The sequence below is a fragment of the Colossoma macropomum genome, unplaced genomic scaffold (genome assembly GCF_904425465.1).
Source record: "Colossoma macropomum unplaced genomic scaffold, Colossoma_macropomum, whole genome shotgun sequence".
Taxonomy (NCBI): domain Eukaryota; kingdom Metazoa; phylum Chordata; class Actinopteri; order Characiformes; family Serrasalmidae; genus Colossoma; species Colossoma macropomum.
In genome coordinates this window covers 16,761,597-16,778,253 of record NW_023494800.1, presented here as the reverse complement: position 1 = coordinate 16,778,253, position 16,657 = coordinate 16,761,597, and the positions used below count along the sequence as shown (strand labels likewise).

The window sequence follows — 16,657 nt, the reverse complement described above, 5'->3', positions numbered from 1 at the left end:
TGAGGCATGGCCTACATAAGAATATTATTTATTCTACTCACAGTGGACCAACTACCAGAAATAAATTTGGGTAAATGGCATTTCAAGTGCATTATTACTGATATTTTTAGGTGTTTGTGGGTACACAATTAAACAGGGGGCCAGTTCTTGTAAAGGTCGAGTAAAGGTCTCAATAACCACATCCATCTCATATTTTCTAAATGTCATTTTTTGTGTGGGTATATTTTACATGTATTATGAAGAATGCTCTCTGGGCTGAGTGAAATTTACCGCAGGGCTGTATTTGACCCACTGTCCATATGTTTAACCCACCTGGTATATGAAATCAAGTTGTAGGATGCTCACACTATGTTGAAGCTTTAATGCTTACAGACTTGGCATGCTTGTTTGTTGGCAGAGCAGAAAGCGCCATTCCTAAGGCTGCACGCTAATTAAGAAGGGAGGAGTGATTTGTGATTTGGAAACATGTATGCTAAATTGTCAATGCAGTCAATTAGTCTAAAAGTTCTGTGCTATGCAGCATTATTCTTTAGGTGTGAAGGCTTTCTGTTTCTCTGAAGAGAATGCAGATAGCAGCATTTCCCATATCCTTAAATTTCCGATAATTTGATCGGTTTGTTAATATAGCAGCGTGACAGAGGCAAGGTTGTTTGTACTGAAAGATTACCATGTATCATTACCATTGTTTAATGCTTCTAGATGTTTACAGACATAAGCAGTCAATGTTCTATAGCATTCTCCAAATGAGTTTTCTTATGGGCAGTCCGTACAGTATTTAGTGTTTGTTTAAAGTCCCAGGGGATGCATTGTAAAATATTAAAAATGTTTGTATGATCCTAAAATTGAGTGTTATGTTAAACATGCAGCAAAGTTTGATTGAAAATGGAAGAGAAAAATATGATAAAACTGCTTAAAAACTGACAACTGGGTGGGCATGGTCTAATACTCTAAAGAGCATGCTTGACTGACATCCCTCAGTCCAACACTCCCAGCCTGCTACGCCATTCAAGCAGGATTAAACACAGTACTGCAAGTGGGGAGAAATTAGTGAACAGGTTCTGCATGTGCAGGTCATGTTGTAGAGTACTCCACTGTGTCTACAGCTCACTTCTAGCTTTTATATGGTGAATACTCAAGATTAGGTCCACCCAGTTTACATCAAAAAAGGAGAATTTTGGGGAAACACGTTAGCCATTTCGCAGACATTGGAAAGTTTATTTAAATTTATTTGACATACTTTTTATGTGTATTATGTGTGCCGAGAAGAAAACATGGATTATGGTTCTCTGGGCTTTATGGAACAAATAACGCTATTCTAACGCTATGCTTATACATTAATTTAGAAGTATAAGTAATAAGCAAATTATTAGTTGGCACAGTAGTCGTGCATTAATTTTTTCAGATATAAATGAACTGACTATAAATGAACTCCTAATCAGTCACAGTCACGCTTCTTGAAAAAAAAACAATAGAGAAAGTACAAATTGGTGTATTCACTTTAAACATATATTGACTATTTTTAAAATAATTCTTTGCTAGGACACCAATCCAGCCCCGCAGATGTTTGATGATACCATGTTACCACAACAACAGCAGTAGCTTCAAAGGTTTTTTGCCCAGCCTAACAACCAATCTTGGGTAACCTCTGAATAGAACATTATCTTAAGCAAAATGCTCTGTGCACCACTTTTTGCTACAGTGAGAGAAAAAAAATACATTTGCTTTAGCACTGCTTAATTTATGTGAGAGCTGTAAACAAACTCGCATTAGCCTAGATCCTTGTTTCATAAGCAGATTTCTAATTTGTTACCCTCCTCCATGAGATTTAATGCTATCCACTTGGTTCAATCTCCTGTCAGGTCTAAATCCTGTCAAAGTTAACTTCCCTAGTTGCATCATCATATGAGGTGGTGTATTTGGCCCCTGCCTCTGCACTGAAAAACTGCCATCCAGCCTCGTGGGCACAAAGCACTCAAATGCATAACAGCACTGCCGGACAAAAATACCATTTAGCCCGTTTTGTTGTAGTGGATGTAGGAGTGCACTCTGTAATTGCATGCCTGCTCCTCTGCAGGGTCTTCTGCAATTTTGTTTGTGCTGGAAGATTTTAGCTCAGGAATGCTGATTTAAAATATTCAGTTGCCACTTTCATTACTGTTTAGTCTTTTGTAGTTGGCATATAGTGTGTTCAGCTTTCAGCTCATATTCAGCTATGTGACCTTTCTTTGAATATCCTTTAAAAGTATGATTGGTGAAATCATGTGAGGATTAAAGCATGCAGGTCTTTGGTGATAGGAATTTGAACTAGGTCACTATTGGATTACGATTTTATGATATTTATAGTTGTTCAGAGAACATGGTTTGTTTTTGTTTTTTTGCTTGTTTTTTATTCAGTCTATGATATGGGGCTCTATTTATAAGTCATACATGCCATCTATGTCTAAGAGGCATATAAAAAACTATAGTAGTGTTGTCTCTGCTTTCAACACACCAGACTCAGTTCAACAGCTAACTGACATGTCTTTTGCAAGTGTAAAATGTATGTATTAAAGCCGTAAAAATGCCTGCAGCATATCTTTTTTTGGAAGAATGTACATACAAAAGACAAGTGACCAAAACGTATAGTTTTTCCCTCTCCCTCAAATCATTTTCCCTACTTTATCTTATGATCTATATTGAAGCATAGGCTTAAATCTTTTGTAGGAATGTGTCTTCTTTCAAGAAAGTTCCTTTGATATTCATCCATTTTAACTGAATAATTAACTTCAAGATTTCACTAATTCAAACCGAACATCACAGTTTAGAAATGACATAACATATAGGAAAATGGCGTACCTCTGTAAAATGACTGATCTCTTAATCATATACCCTTTTGTCATTCTGCTAGAACACACTGTTTTCTTTAATCCTTTCACAGATGACACGTCATATGAAATTGATTAAGGGAAGGTTATGGCAGTTTTGAAATCATCTTCACATTTCATCTGTTCTCCTAAAGCTCTCATTTGTTTTCGTCTTTCTTCACTCTGAATTCATTCTATGATGGTGTACTGTACATCTCTCACAAATGCATGTGATACAACCACCACACACAGAGTCATGTCGGGGGGGTTTAAAAATATATTTCCAAAATAACAGGCTATGGGGAGAGATTTCTCATTTATACAGGTCAAATAGCCTGGCTCTGGGATTCTCCTGGTGGCTGCTCTGTGTCTTGATGCCCCTCCAGGAAAGTTTTTTAATCATCCTCAGATGTGATGGCATGACTGATGCCATTTTGCTGGAACACTTTTCTGCTGTGGCACATTTTAGTCTCCCTTGCTTGCTTGTGACTTACTATGACCTCTGCCTCCGGCTTTTACCTCTCATCAGAAGCCATGTTGTTCCAGTTGGGCGAAAGATGGCCAGGCTGTTAGAGCCTGAATGTCCTTCCCTGGGGTTACCTCTTCAGCCCTGCCTCAACGAGCTGACCTTCAGCTTGCAGTGAGCTACAGCACTTGCCTGGCCAGCTGGACCAATCTCATACAGTACTGGTCTCATGAAAAGAACATCTAATGAAAAGCAGCCTGAGCTGGGGTATGAGTAATCGACAAGCCCTTTGCTCTTAATGTTGGTCTATTTGTTGACTTTCAGTGGTTCGGACTGGGATAATGCATACTTGTTTATTGTCTTTATGGCTGCAGACCTACTGTCCCTCATTAACCAATCTCGAGACACACCTTCACTCTGGGGAAAGAGTTGTATTAGTCCGTGTCACTTTGTTCCTCTCAGTCTGGCCCATATTACTCCCAGAGGGGAAAAGCAAGAGAGTGAGGACACATGCTGGAGAAGTACTCTGGGCAGCTGCAAGGGCAATCCTCTACTTCCACTGCGATCTCCACTGTTTCTTTTGGCGCACTAGTCCTGTGCTTTGTCTCTTGGACTGTACCAGTGGGAGAGGCTAGGGGGGAGGAGGTGTTGGAGGTTGCAGAGAGGGGGGAGGCTGTAGCAGGAAGGGAATGAAAGACAGGAGGAGGGAAATAGAGCATGTGGTAAAAGGACAGGCACCGGATTGGTGCAGAACTGTGTTTTTTTTTTCCATCAGCCTCTGTTTAGTCGTACCTCCTTTGGCCGGTAAATTGGACACGCTGTTTTTTTCCCTAATCCTGAAGACCAGCCAGGAAGAGGACATGGAGTGAAAGTATGGGTGCATCAGCAGGGTGATGGGATAAACAAAAACGATGGAGCTGAGAAACCACAGAAGTCTTGTGGAATCCACTAAACAGCCAGCCAGCCACCACTGTGTTGTGTATGTTTGTGTGAACGCAGTCGTGGGAGGACCTTACTTAGCATGCTTTTACTACTGTGCTGGGACAGAGCTCTAAAGGGGGCAACACTACTGACATCTGTGTTCTCCAGAGTGGATTTGTGCTGAACCGAAACGAGTCTTACTCTCTCTCACACCAAACTCCTGCTGAGTGATGGAGATGGAAGGCAGGCTGGGGGGAGGAAGGCTTGAGCTTTGAGGAGTGCAGCTCAGTATCGAGCCCCCAGCGTGCGGCCAGCGTCTCTGCGTGAACAAAAGACCGTCTGCCTTAATCAGTGCAGACGGGACGCTGCGTCTCTGTGAGTGCTACCATGCTCCCTCGCTCTCTCTCGTTCTCTTTTTCCTTTTCTCTTGCCTCTTGCTTTCCCTCTCTTTCTTTTTCTTCTCTTTCTGGTTTGTGGATTTTTTGCCCTTGTACTTGTGTTGCGCTTAAGTGTGGTAGCACTTTCTGTCTAAAGGCTACAATGTGCTGTCATTTCTCACTGAACAATTTAGTAAATCTTTTCTTGCTAGTGCTGTTAACTTTGAGTTCTGTAGACCAGCACTCTGCAGCCATTCACTGCAGGGCAGGATAGGATTTATGCTTGTGCTCTACTTCACTTCTTTAGCAACAAGATCACCTTTATAATTTTCAGTTGTTTAAGCTGCTGTATTCCTGTGTTCCAGTTGGGTTCTTCTCACAAATGAAACATGTAAGCATTTTGTCCCATAAAGTTTCAGTGTGTAGTCCTTCTTGTGCTGATGTCAGAGTACACGTGCACCAGTATGGCGAGTGCAACCCACCAAGCAAAAGCACTTTACCAATTTCATTATTAGCAACCTCTGTGGTCACAGGGAGAATATTTTTAATCTACTTCGATATAGCATGTGTTTGGTTTATGGTCCTGGCACTTGTAGAGGAACATCTCTCCCTGTGCATTCTGGAACAAGTGCATTAGCAAGCTGTACTACTGTTTCACAGTAGTGGTATTGAGCTCTTTTGGATAACTAGGTCATTTGTTCTCAGATTGCCTAGTGTTTTTAGAAGAACCACACTGGCGCATAAATTGTGTGATGATTGCTATGGCTCAGCCAGCCAAACCTGCAGTTTTCCTAATGAACCAAGCTCTAATGGGTGAAAGAAAACACTACCATGTGTTCCCTGCAATGCTTTGAAATGTATCCTGATCCCTGCTTCAGCTGTTAGACCACCCTTTTCCCATGTACGTGCTAGCAGCTTAAACTTTTTGTCCCTAGCAGAGAAACCAACGGCATTATGCTTTCCTTTCATATTTGAACATGGGACAGTGAACGAGGAATGACTGTGGAATGGGATTTAGACCATGAGACAGTTGCAACTACTGCCAAGACAGATAAAGTTTCACACACACTCGTATGGGGGCTGCTATTTAATATGTTTTGCCTGTGTAGCACTGGGTGCACAGTCCTCTCACACTAAAGAAAGGGTTGCTGGAGAGTGCTAAAAGTGCTTTTGAAGCTGGACAGGGTTTAGTAGAAACTGTGTGGGATGGCACTTCTGAGAGTGAGAATCAGTAACTGATCTCTAAGATCTTTGTCACTGATATTTAACTATACATAGCAGTGCTAGGCGGTATATAACTTATCATGACCCTTTCCAAATGTATCAAGGTTTTGTAGTAAGTAATGATATTTAAAATCTCATTTATAAAGTGGGTGCACCCATGATTCTTCTGTGCTGGTACCCTATGCAAAAAGAATGTCTTACAAACCTGAGTTAGCTTGTTTTGATTAGACTGTTCCTAAAATTTCATTAAAGAAAACCTTGCAGTGTTTTAAATGTTAACCAGACAGAATGCGCATCTCCAGAAAGGACACATACTATTTATTTTCTTGTTATGCATTTCAAACTGTTCTTTCTAAACAAAAGTACTTAACAAATGACAAAGTGCAGTTAAATGGGAATTACACTGTTCCCCCCCAAAATTTCTTCATATAATTCATAAAGATGTGAAAAGTAAAGATGTTACTATCACCACCACTGTAAGAATACCTGAGCCCTAATTTTCTCTAGAATGGTGCATTTCACATCAGACCACTCTGAATTACTTTGTTTACATCTGAATGATTGAATTATGCAAAAAGTTTGAAAAATTTGCAATTTCCCTTTAAAGTTTTTGTCCATCAGTACCATATAACACTAAAAATCTATACTGTTGTGTGACACCAATACCAGTATAACATTATAGATGATATATTGCCCATCACTATTGGATAACGTAAGGAACAGTTTGCCAAATTTATGTCTGTTTCCTTTTAATGACTGAGATTGGACGTGGTTTTCCATTGTTGTGTGAATGCTGAAAGGCCTCTGGGGATTTTTCTTTACATGGACCCACAAAAAATCCTGTTGGTGAAGGTCTTGGTTTAAATGGCTTTTCCCAAATATTTCAACACGCTTGAAGAAGCTCCAAGTGCTTGATTAAATACTGAGATGTTATGTATTATGATTTAAAGTTGGCCACATTTGTGTCACCATATCAACCAGGAGCTTAACAATCACAGACAGAAATTTCATTTGTGCATGGAGGAACAGAACTCTGCTTAGGAGCAGTTACTGAAATAGGCAGATAAATGAGTTTTTAATTCATCTTTAAATGAAGCTCTTTTACTCATTTTGTGAGGGACGCCTGATGTGTCTGTGTGCGTGTGATTGCGCATGTGTATGTATTTATGTATGTGTAGAAGTGAAAGCAGGCTTCTCCCTGAGGTGATACGGATGTGCATCACCAATCACGTAGTGTGAGCAGACCCATCTGAGCCACAGCAGAAATAATGTGTCAGTCACAGTGCAATGCAGAGCAGTCCCCTCCAGGCACAAAGGACAGTTGGTACCATTCACTCACAGACACATGCACACGCCCCCACAATCTCAATCATGAGAATAGTCTGAAAAGAGCCCCATGCAGACACTCTGTACTATATACTGTTTCTGTCGATAGGTGATTGTAATGTGCTACAAAGCAAAATAAGTACTGCCTCTGAAAATGGGCACACTAAAAAACAGACTCAAAGAGTGACCCTTTCTGATGGTCTTTTTCACTGGTGGGTGGGTGAGTGAGTGGGTGTTTGTTTTAATGACCTTTGGGTAGATATGAAATTGCTAGGAGAGTTATGTATCAATACTTTATTTAAAAATGTGTGCTATAACGTTAATATATGCATTAATTCGCTCCATACATTCTGCACATGGGGCTGAACATGTTTTCTACTCCTACTGTTGGTGGGAAAGTCTTTTAACTAGGAAGTGTTTTTCAAAGAAGCATAAGTGGTCACTGTCAGTTTAGTACAATTAATGCTGTGCTGCATGTTAGAATACAGAGGGTTTCGTAACATATCAGTGATGTTGAGAACAACGTAGATGCCATAATGTGGTAGTAGTTCAATAATGAAAAGTTCTAAGGCTCCAGACTAACGGTATCCATTTGTCCAAGGGAGCATAAAAACAATGCATAAGATGATGTAAATCTGTTTAAGGATGCTTTCAGCAGAGTGAAATTGTAACACCTAAAATTTGTGAAATACACAGTCAGAACAGAAATGTGCCAGTCGTTCATGCCAGCCATAAACATATTAGTGTTTAACACAGAAACCTTTAGCCAGTGATATATCTGGCAGAAATAGGAAATAAATGACTAAATGTGTGCTACAATAGAGAAAGTAGGAAAAGTGATAAGATGGAAAAAAAGCCAGTAAATCATAAATGAAGTAATATAAAGAGACATTAGTAAATAAATACATAAAGTTAAATTCAACAACAATTTCAACTGGGAAATAGATTTAATGTAAACAAAAGTACTGAAACAGGAACATAATCGTTAGATTAGCTGATTAATCAGAAAAATTGTCTATAGATTAACTGATTATGAAAGTAATCATTGTCACCCTTGTGTAAATGATTTTTTCCAGTCAGATTTTTGGAATAGATTTTTAGTGTGTTTTTAAAAAATAGTTCTGAAATGTCATAATTCAAAGAATTGCTTCTTAAAGAAACATAATCAAGGAGATTTGCATTCCTAGAAAGGGCTTCTTTAGTTTTTAGTTTTGTATCGCACCAGTATATGAGCAGGGAGCCCTAAGAAGAGCTGTGATGTGACGGTATGTGGGATTCAGTGTGATTCATGCAAATTATGTAATCATAGACGGTTAATGCTGTCATTACTCTGAGCGTGTGGCAAACTATTGCCTCTTTTGTGAACCAGGTTTGTACATTGAAGTCCACATTACTTTGTGTCGGTGCTTTTCTTTCTGAATGATATGCTACGCATGATTTGATTTGTGTGCACTTGCAACTGTCAGTCAGCACTGAATGGCAATAAACTGTGTAATTCACCTGCCGTGCTGGTTTAACACAGCTGCAGTAATTCCACTTATCTCCATCTATTATTCATAGTATGTGGGCAATATGCTCAGCTGGTGACAAATCATCCAACGCCTCTTCAACCTTGTAGCACCTTTCTTGAACAGAGGAATAGCAAAGTGCTCTAAATATAGCTTTAGCAAAGGACAAGAGAGTGTGAAAGGGCTAATGCATCATTTGCAACCACCGCTTTAAAATTCAGACATAACCTTCTTCTGATTTATTTCTCCATCTCTTTGCCTCTCAATGTTTGCAGCTGAGCCTCGCAGAAGAGCAGAGTGAAGTGACCCGGAATGGCCTGGAGTCGAAAGAGCTGGTGTACCTGGTCCAGATCTACTGTCAGGTGTGTCTATATTTCTCTGTAATATTCCTACCTTTTTCTGTTGAGCAGCTTTATACATCACAGTGAACAACAAACACACAAATGCATGGATGGCAGTAGCCCACAAACCAGCATCTGATGCTGCATGGAACTGATCCGTATGGTGAGACTGATGGGAGGGACGTTTAGGAAAAGAAAAGCTGTTGGGCCTGACATTTTAGAACACTAAACAAATACACAATAACATAGATGTATAAGCATTGTTACTGCTGGAATGATTGTATTGAATTACTGTAAAGGTGATTTTGTATGTAAAATGTTTATATGCTCACTGATTCTGAGCGAACATTTTACAGACCGAATTCTCCAAACACTGCTTAACATCTTTGGTTGACTGCTCACTGTAAAACAAAACAATAGAAGGTTTTACTTTCCTAAAATAGTGGGAAAAAGATATTAGATAATACATATTTCCACTCATTTCCCAACAATGAAAATATTGAAAGCAATGTGTCATTCACTGTTAGATTTATTTGAATGTTCTGAGGAAAACATGCCCCAGCCTTTTCATTTAGTGTGCTGACAGAATGTCAGGTTATTCTGATCAAAAAATCAAACTTGCACAATTTTCCACTTACCCTAGATGTTGCCAATCAGCCAAGACAAGTTTGGTGTCTACATTTTGCTTCTTTAGTTTGGCACTGAAGGCTAACATTGCTATCACACGTTAGAAGTCAACAATCACCCAAATATTCTGTGTACATACATCCCCAACCTCTCTCAACCCACTCAAACCACATCCAGGTCTTCATAAAGGCTACGCAGATGCACAGTCAAAGTGGTTTAAGGACTGTAAAAATAAATAAAACATCCTCTGACACGTCTTCACATGCATGCACATCGCTGAGGCATATGGTTGCCATGGATTACTCTCATGATTTTTGTTGTTTTTATAAACACCTGTTTATAAAAGCGCTAAACTAAAGATGCAAAATTTGATCACCAAAAACGTCTTGGCTGATCAACTACATACTGATTTTTGCAAAACCATTCCTTTAACCTAAGTTTTATTAAAAAATATGATGAGCTGCTGCTGGTCAAACTGTGGTTTAAGCTACCTAATTTGAGGGCTTTTTTGAATGGATTGGTTCAAAGTCAAGCCAGTATAATTTTGAAAATATGATACATTTTTTTTGGAAAAAAAGAGGTTTATTAGCAGCATCGCACAAAAATGCTGACTGGGTAAAAAGTATGGAAGGACTTTCAGAAAGTCTCTCTTCATGCACTTGCTTAAGTGCTTGCAACTCTCATCCTGACCTTGACAACTCTGTGGAAAAATGTGACTTGAGTATGAGTGCATGTGTGGAAATTCCACCAATTCCCTTCAGTGTGTGAGAAGAGACCTAAATCCACAGCCCCTGCTCCTGTTGCAGAAGAAAGGTGGTGGTTTGGACCTGGCCCAGAGCCCCTGTCCACACACACAGGAAGATCACTTTAGTTCCACACACTCTTGAAGCAGGAGTCCCAAACAAATAACTGCTCCAGAAGTTCCATATGAAACAAAATGGGACCCGAGGAATAAGCACCATGGGCCGCACTCCTCTATTTATTTTCCTAGCGGCTGTGCAAGCTTTGCAGCAGGCCAGGCTCTGTGGCACATTTTTTTTGTCCCCCCTGCCATGGCTCTAGTTCAGACGAATCTTTTAAGGCCATATCAAAGGCACTGAGGTTTTGTGTTGCCTTGGATTCTGAAGGTTGGAGGTTTGAAACAGCGATGTGGAATGAGGAATCTGATCTGTTCAAATTCCAAAGGTTAATGGAGGAAAAAGACACAGAACATCACTTTAAAAGACGGGTCATAAATTGTTGGGGTAAGCTCCTAATTCAATGAGCAACATTTTATTTCAACCTGCCTTTAAGATCATGCTGCATGATCTGAATTCAAAAGGCTCTGGATTCTTATTTGTCTTGTAACGCTGCTATTTTGCCCCAAGCTAAATAATGAAACAAGACAACATTTGCATGCTGCAGTCAGTCATGAAGTTAGAAAGCATGAAGGTTGTTACCAAAGGACTCTGAGAAGAGTTTGTCTTTACTTGATGGTGCTCTGTGGGTCTGCAGGCATGCAGGGTACAGGACTTTATGGTGGGCTCAGAGCCAGATTCCAGAAACCTGCCAGGATGATGGATTTCTAGCACAGGACAGCAACAAATGTGCTCAGGCAGAGGGGATCCGCAGTTTTTTTTTTTTTTAACCATGAGACAGAGAGTGGTTTGACAATTACGGTGCTAGTATTAGATGCTATGGTGCCAGAATCAGTATAAGTATTGTCTGTATATGCTTAAATCCCCCTACATATGTATATCTCTCACTTCACTTGCTTTTTCTTCTATATCTGAATTCTGTCAATTATTAATGGAGGCTCTGAGGATGCTCTTAAACTGAGTGATATTTCTATTAGCCTGTAGGTTAGTGGTTAATGTCTCTAGTGTGAGTAAAGATTCCCCCCTCCCCCAAAAGTTCAGTGGCCTGAACTCAATCAAAAAGTGATTGGTCAAATGATAGATCATCTACATTGTTCAGGCAGCCATGACCGAATTGCTCCTGGGAAGGATTTATAGTAGATCTGTTTAGCATCAATTCATATACTGGCTGATGTAAAAACTCAAGCTGTGGTGTTCAGCAAGAATTGAAGCAGGACCCATGGTGCTGTGGTGATGTTTCAGGGACTGTGGTGATGTTCATTACCACAATTCATTATTCAGTGCTTTCAAAAATTTAGTGAAGAGATAAAAGTTCTTTTCAGTGTGGTTACTTGAGTGTGGATATATTACTTGAGTGTAGATGTATTAACCAATTTTCGTAGTTTACACTTTGCCTGTTCAGATTCAGATTCTTTAATGACTACACAGAAATGGTGGAATTCATTTTGAATACAGGCCTTATCAGTTATTATTAACCATGTAATGTAGAACTACAGAAAACATTAAAACAAGAGAGCTATATTTTGCATAAAGTGACAGATTTGTACAGTGTAAATTGTACTGTTCCAGGTGCTATTCTGTGTGTCAGCTGTATTATGCTAAATCAACATGAATGGTCAGATTACAAATCACCAGTTAGACTACATGCATTAAAGGAATATTAAACTTATCGTAATTTTTTTTGTTTGTTTGTTTGTTTTCTAGTACAGTCTAAAATATTTTCTTTTTTTTCTCTGTATTTGATACTGTTTGTTTAAAAATGTGGTTATTTGAAAAGCAAAAATAGTTCACCCACCCCTGTTTTACACACCATCCCCATCATATTCCTATTCAGGAGTATGAACTAGAACCACCCTTACTGTGAGGAAACCTTGTGTGACACAGTGAATAATGGTTTTCTGTTCCACTGCCTTGGTTTATCTGTTCATAGCCATGTGTCCTCATCATCTTTCTTCACTCTCTGCATGCTAGCTGTTGCAGTGAGAGAAGCTAAAGCAGTTAGAGAACTACTGTGACATGTGTGATGCGTGCTGCGTGCAGTAGTGCACTGTCCTGCTGGGCCCTAAGCCAAAGTCTAAGCCCTTTATTTACCCAGCACTAAAAAGAGTGTGAGAGCATGATTTTTTGCTAAAGGCTTTACGGATAGGGAGTGGACGAACACCAACATCGCAATGCATGTTTGTTTACCTGTCTGAGTTTGTGACCCTGTCCTGCTGCTCCACAGGGACGAAGCTGGATCGTGAGGCGGAGTTATGAAGACTTTCGGGTGCTGGACAAGCATCTCCATCTCTGTATCTATGACCGACGGTTCTCTCAGCTACCAGAGCTGCCTCGATTTGACAGCTTGAGGGAAAGAGCAGAGGTAAGACGTTCATACATGTGGACATTTTGATGCTTCTGGTATATGCTCATCATGCCAGAATTTTTGTAAAATGAACAAATATTCTGTTAATTTTTAAGTAAAAACTAATTATAGTGATCAGAGTTGGATTTCCCCTTTACAAATCAACACATACTCTTTACATACCTGAGGGCCATGAGGCTTTAGCATTAGTTAGAAAACAGTCACTAAGTTTGCCTAGTTCACTATGTTATCCTTAATAATAGTTGATGAGTAAAAACAACACTCCATCAGACTTGCGACTTGACTCTGACTCTTTGCGTTCCGCCTTAAATGGTGCAGCAGTTACATTCCGGTGTCTGACTGTTGCTCCGTTTAAGGTGGAACGGAAAATTGGAATAAGAAGCTGGCGAATAAAGAGTCAGCTTTAGCTTTGTACATTCACCATCATTTTGTTATCTTTTCTGTAAACTTTGTTCAGCTCCATCGTTGTGGTTACTGTTGTTGTCTAAATTCAATTCAAACTAGCAGCTGTTTTTAGTTTGCTGAGCTAGGCTTAGTGTTGAGCTTTTTTTTATAAATCCAATGCACACAATGTTCCCAAAAATCATCAAAAATTATGAGTTTCCTGCGTAACATGGATTTTGTCTTTTGTTTGAAAAAGTGACAAAAATGTAATAAAAAAATTGCTACACAGTACTAACATGTTGTCTTTAAAAGGATGTATTACTGTTACCATCATCTTGGTGTCCAGTTTTGAAAAGGCCTTAAATTAGCTAACAAATGCATACTTACTTGTTTGGCTTGAGACTTGCCTGTATTGACTTGAGACTTGAATCGAGACTCAGCTGTCTTGTTTCAGGACTTGAATCAAAGACTCGGCTGTCTTGACTCGGGACTTGAGTATCAAAACTTGAGACTTGCTTGTTGCTTGCAACTTAGTAACTTGTTTCCCCTTCTGAACAAAAACAGTTTTATTTTTTAAAACTCTCAAAAAGAGTTTTAAAAAAGAGTTTTATTTTGCACCATGACAAATTTTATTAGATACCCAGATAAAAAAAAACTAATGACAGAGATTCATGAACATTAGCAGTGTAGGCTCATAACAATGTTATTTTCATTGATTGTCTGAAAATGCCTTGAGAATACTTGTGACAGACCACTACACAACATTCAAAATGAAACTAATTTAAAGATTATAGGCTATTAAAGATGATATCAGTTAATGATAAAAAGCTCTTTGCCTGCCAGAGAGAGTTGAAGTTGATGTTATGCACTTCCGTTACCCCTTCCATGAGGCCAGTGAACTGTTTTGGACTCTAAGCTTTTAACAGTAATGGTCGGTTGTTTGCAGTGTGTGTACTTATCCTAGATGGCCTGCCTCACCTCCAAAGCTCTGAGCATTTTAAGTCATCTGTGAGGCAAGTGTTGAAGCTAGAATGGTTTATAGCATTTAATGGTTTGTGATGTAGAGGCAGTCAGATGTATGTCTCTGTAGACTTTTTGTGTTTGGAAGGCCTCTTCTCCCTGCTGCATTGGGCTTTTTCTCCATTTGTTTGCCTGAGAAGTATACTTGAACTATAGCATATTTTCACAGCTAAATCGATCCGCTTTGAAGATAGAGTGGCTGTTAATGCTGCCCATAATGGTTAGCAGTAATGGCAGGCTCTTTCTTTTTCTGCTGCTAAGTAGGGGGCTCTCCTGTGTAATCAGCTGCTCTATGCCCACCCAACACTTTGCACCATCACAAGAAAAGAGCTCCCAAGGTCATATTACACCTATGGGCATGGGCATGAGCACAACATCAACTCCTGTGAGAGACTGTACTTCTAGATAGATAGATAGATAGATAGATAGATACTTTTTTTGATCCTGAAGGAAATTTAGCAGCCAGTAGCAGTCACACAACACAGGACAGTAATAAGGATGTAAACAATATAACAGGAAGAATAAATATAAAGAAATCCTATCTATAGGCATATATACAAATAGAAAAATACAACAATCTGGAATAATAGATGTATTTTGCAGAAAAGTAAAGCGCTTTCAACACTGTTTTAAGCTTTCTTTATTCTGAGAATATTCTGGGGTCCAGTGCCCCCCTACCATACATATGCAAATTTCAAATGCAAAGATTCAAATCTGACAAACATTTGATTGTCGATCCAACAGTGTAATACAGCGGTGTGAATGCAACGGTGTGTGGCAGAGGCAGGCTGGTTTGTGCCAGAGGAGCAGCATAAGTAGGCTTTAACCATTGAATTTCTTGGTCCTTGTAGAAGCAACTTTTTTGTACAAGCTGAAATATTAGTTTGAGGTTGTTTTGTTGAAATATTATGGAATATTAATGGAATTTTTTTGATAAATAGTAATAAGACAGGAAGCTCAAGCATGATGATCATCTGCTGTTTTATTGATGAGTAAAACTAGCAAGAGCTTTCTCTTCTGGATGTTTGTAGGCATAAGCAGTAAGCTTCCTATAGCAGTCTTTAAGCTCTTACAATCAAAAGCAGATTTGTTTGGGCTTTCTTATAGGCTTGACATTCCAAGCAGCACTTAGAGTTTAGTGTGGTCAGTGGAGCTATTAACACTTCTTAAACATTTCTACAGAAATACATGCATGTTAAGCTTTGGCTCAGTATGTAACTGTAAAGCATTTAGTCACGCATGAATTCTTATGATGTAAATGAATTGACTATAAATGAACTAATTACACAGTTTAACTCCTTGAAAATAAAAGTGTAGATAATGTAAAACATGTAAAGTGTATTCATTTTATTTTCAAAAAATAATTTTGCACGATGGTGCTACTTCAGCCCCACACACATTTAATGACACCACATATGCACAACAGCTCTGGTTGCAATAAGGGGTTTAGTACTTCGCATAAACACAAGGGGTCATTTAGAAGGTCAGTGGAATTCTGAAGTTCTGCATATTTGGATGTCACTCTAAAACATCACAGCATGCTGTGTATCTTGTTTTGGTGGTTGTGTAATGTGAAAGCAGCCCAAGCCTTGAAACCCTCTCAAACTTGTTCTTGTCCAATGTCCAGTTCAAGACTGTTGGTCCTTTCTTTGAATTTGTTTGACTGAATTAGTTCAAGACAGGATTTGTTCTTTAGAGTTTCAGGAGAATTTGTTACTGTGGGGACTGGGCACGGGTTCCAGGGTAACAACAAACGGTCTGAGAAAGGCAGACAGCCATTTTATTAAAGAAAACGTGGTAACACTTTTTCTATGAATGTCACCTTTGTAAGCATCTATAAACACATTCATAACATTATAATGCATTCATAAGACATTATGAACATAGCTATAAATATTTATAAAAATGCATTATACGTTATAGCCATGTTTATTATGCATTATGAATTGTTAACATAATAGTGCTAGTGCTGCCATCAGTGTTTTACCCAATGTGGGAAAGGTAATGTACACCACTGTTGGCTTGGTATTTGTCTTTACTTTACCAAGCTGGGACTGACTTCTTTGGCACCGACATTATAACATGTTATTACCACTATTTATAATGCATTATATTAACGATTCATAATGTATAATAAACATGGCTATAAAGTGTAGTTCAGTGTAATTCTTTTTTATAAATATTTATAACCATGTGTATAATGCCTTATGAATACATTATAACATGTTATAAATGTGTTTATAGATGCTTACAAATGTGACATTCATAGAAAGTTTTACCGAAAACGTTTTACCCTCTTGTTACCAATGTAGCCAAAGCTCTACTTGCTTTTTGCTGCTCTTGCTATGTTCCATTTATTCCTCTAGTTAAGCACAGAATCTACACTAAAAGAGTCCTG

The 16,657-nt window shown here is 38.9% G+C and overlaps 1 protein-coding gene across 4 annotated transcripts in view; it reads left to right on the top strand.

The window, feature by feature from the left end:
• Positions 1-16,657, top strand: part of arhgap32b (Rho GTPase activating protein 32b) — a 99,794-nt gene that overhangs the window by 55,816 nt on the left and 27,321 nt on the right. For 3 of the 4 annotated variants that reach the window (XM_036587851.1, XM_036587850.1, XM_036587849.1), the window contains exons 6-7: positions 8,941-9,027; positions 12,715-12,852. In XM_036587851.1, the coding sequence (XP_036443744.1) occupies positions 8,941-9,027; positions 12,715-12,852 (225 nt within the window). Of the gene's footprint in view, positions 1-4,591; positions 4,606-8,940; positions 9,028-12,714; positions 12,853-16,657 lie in introns of those variants that run through there. The other variant, XM_036587852.1, reaches the window with a different exon arrangement.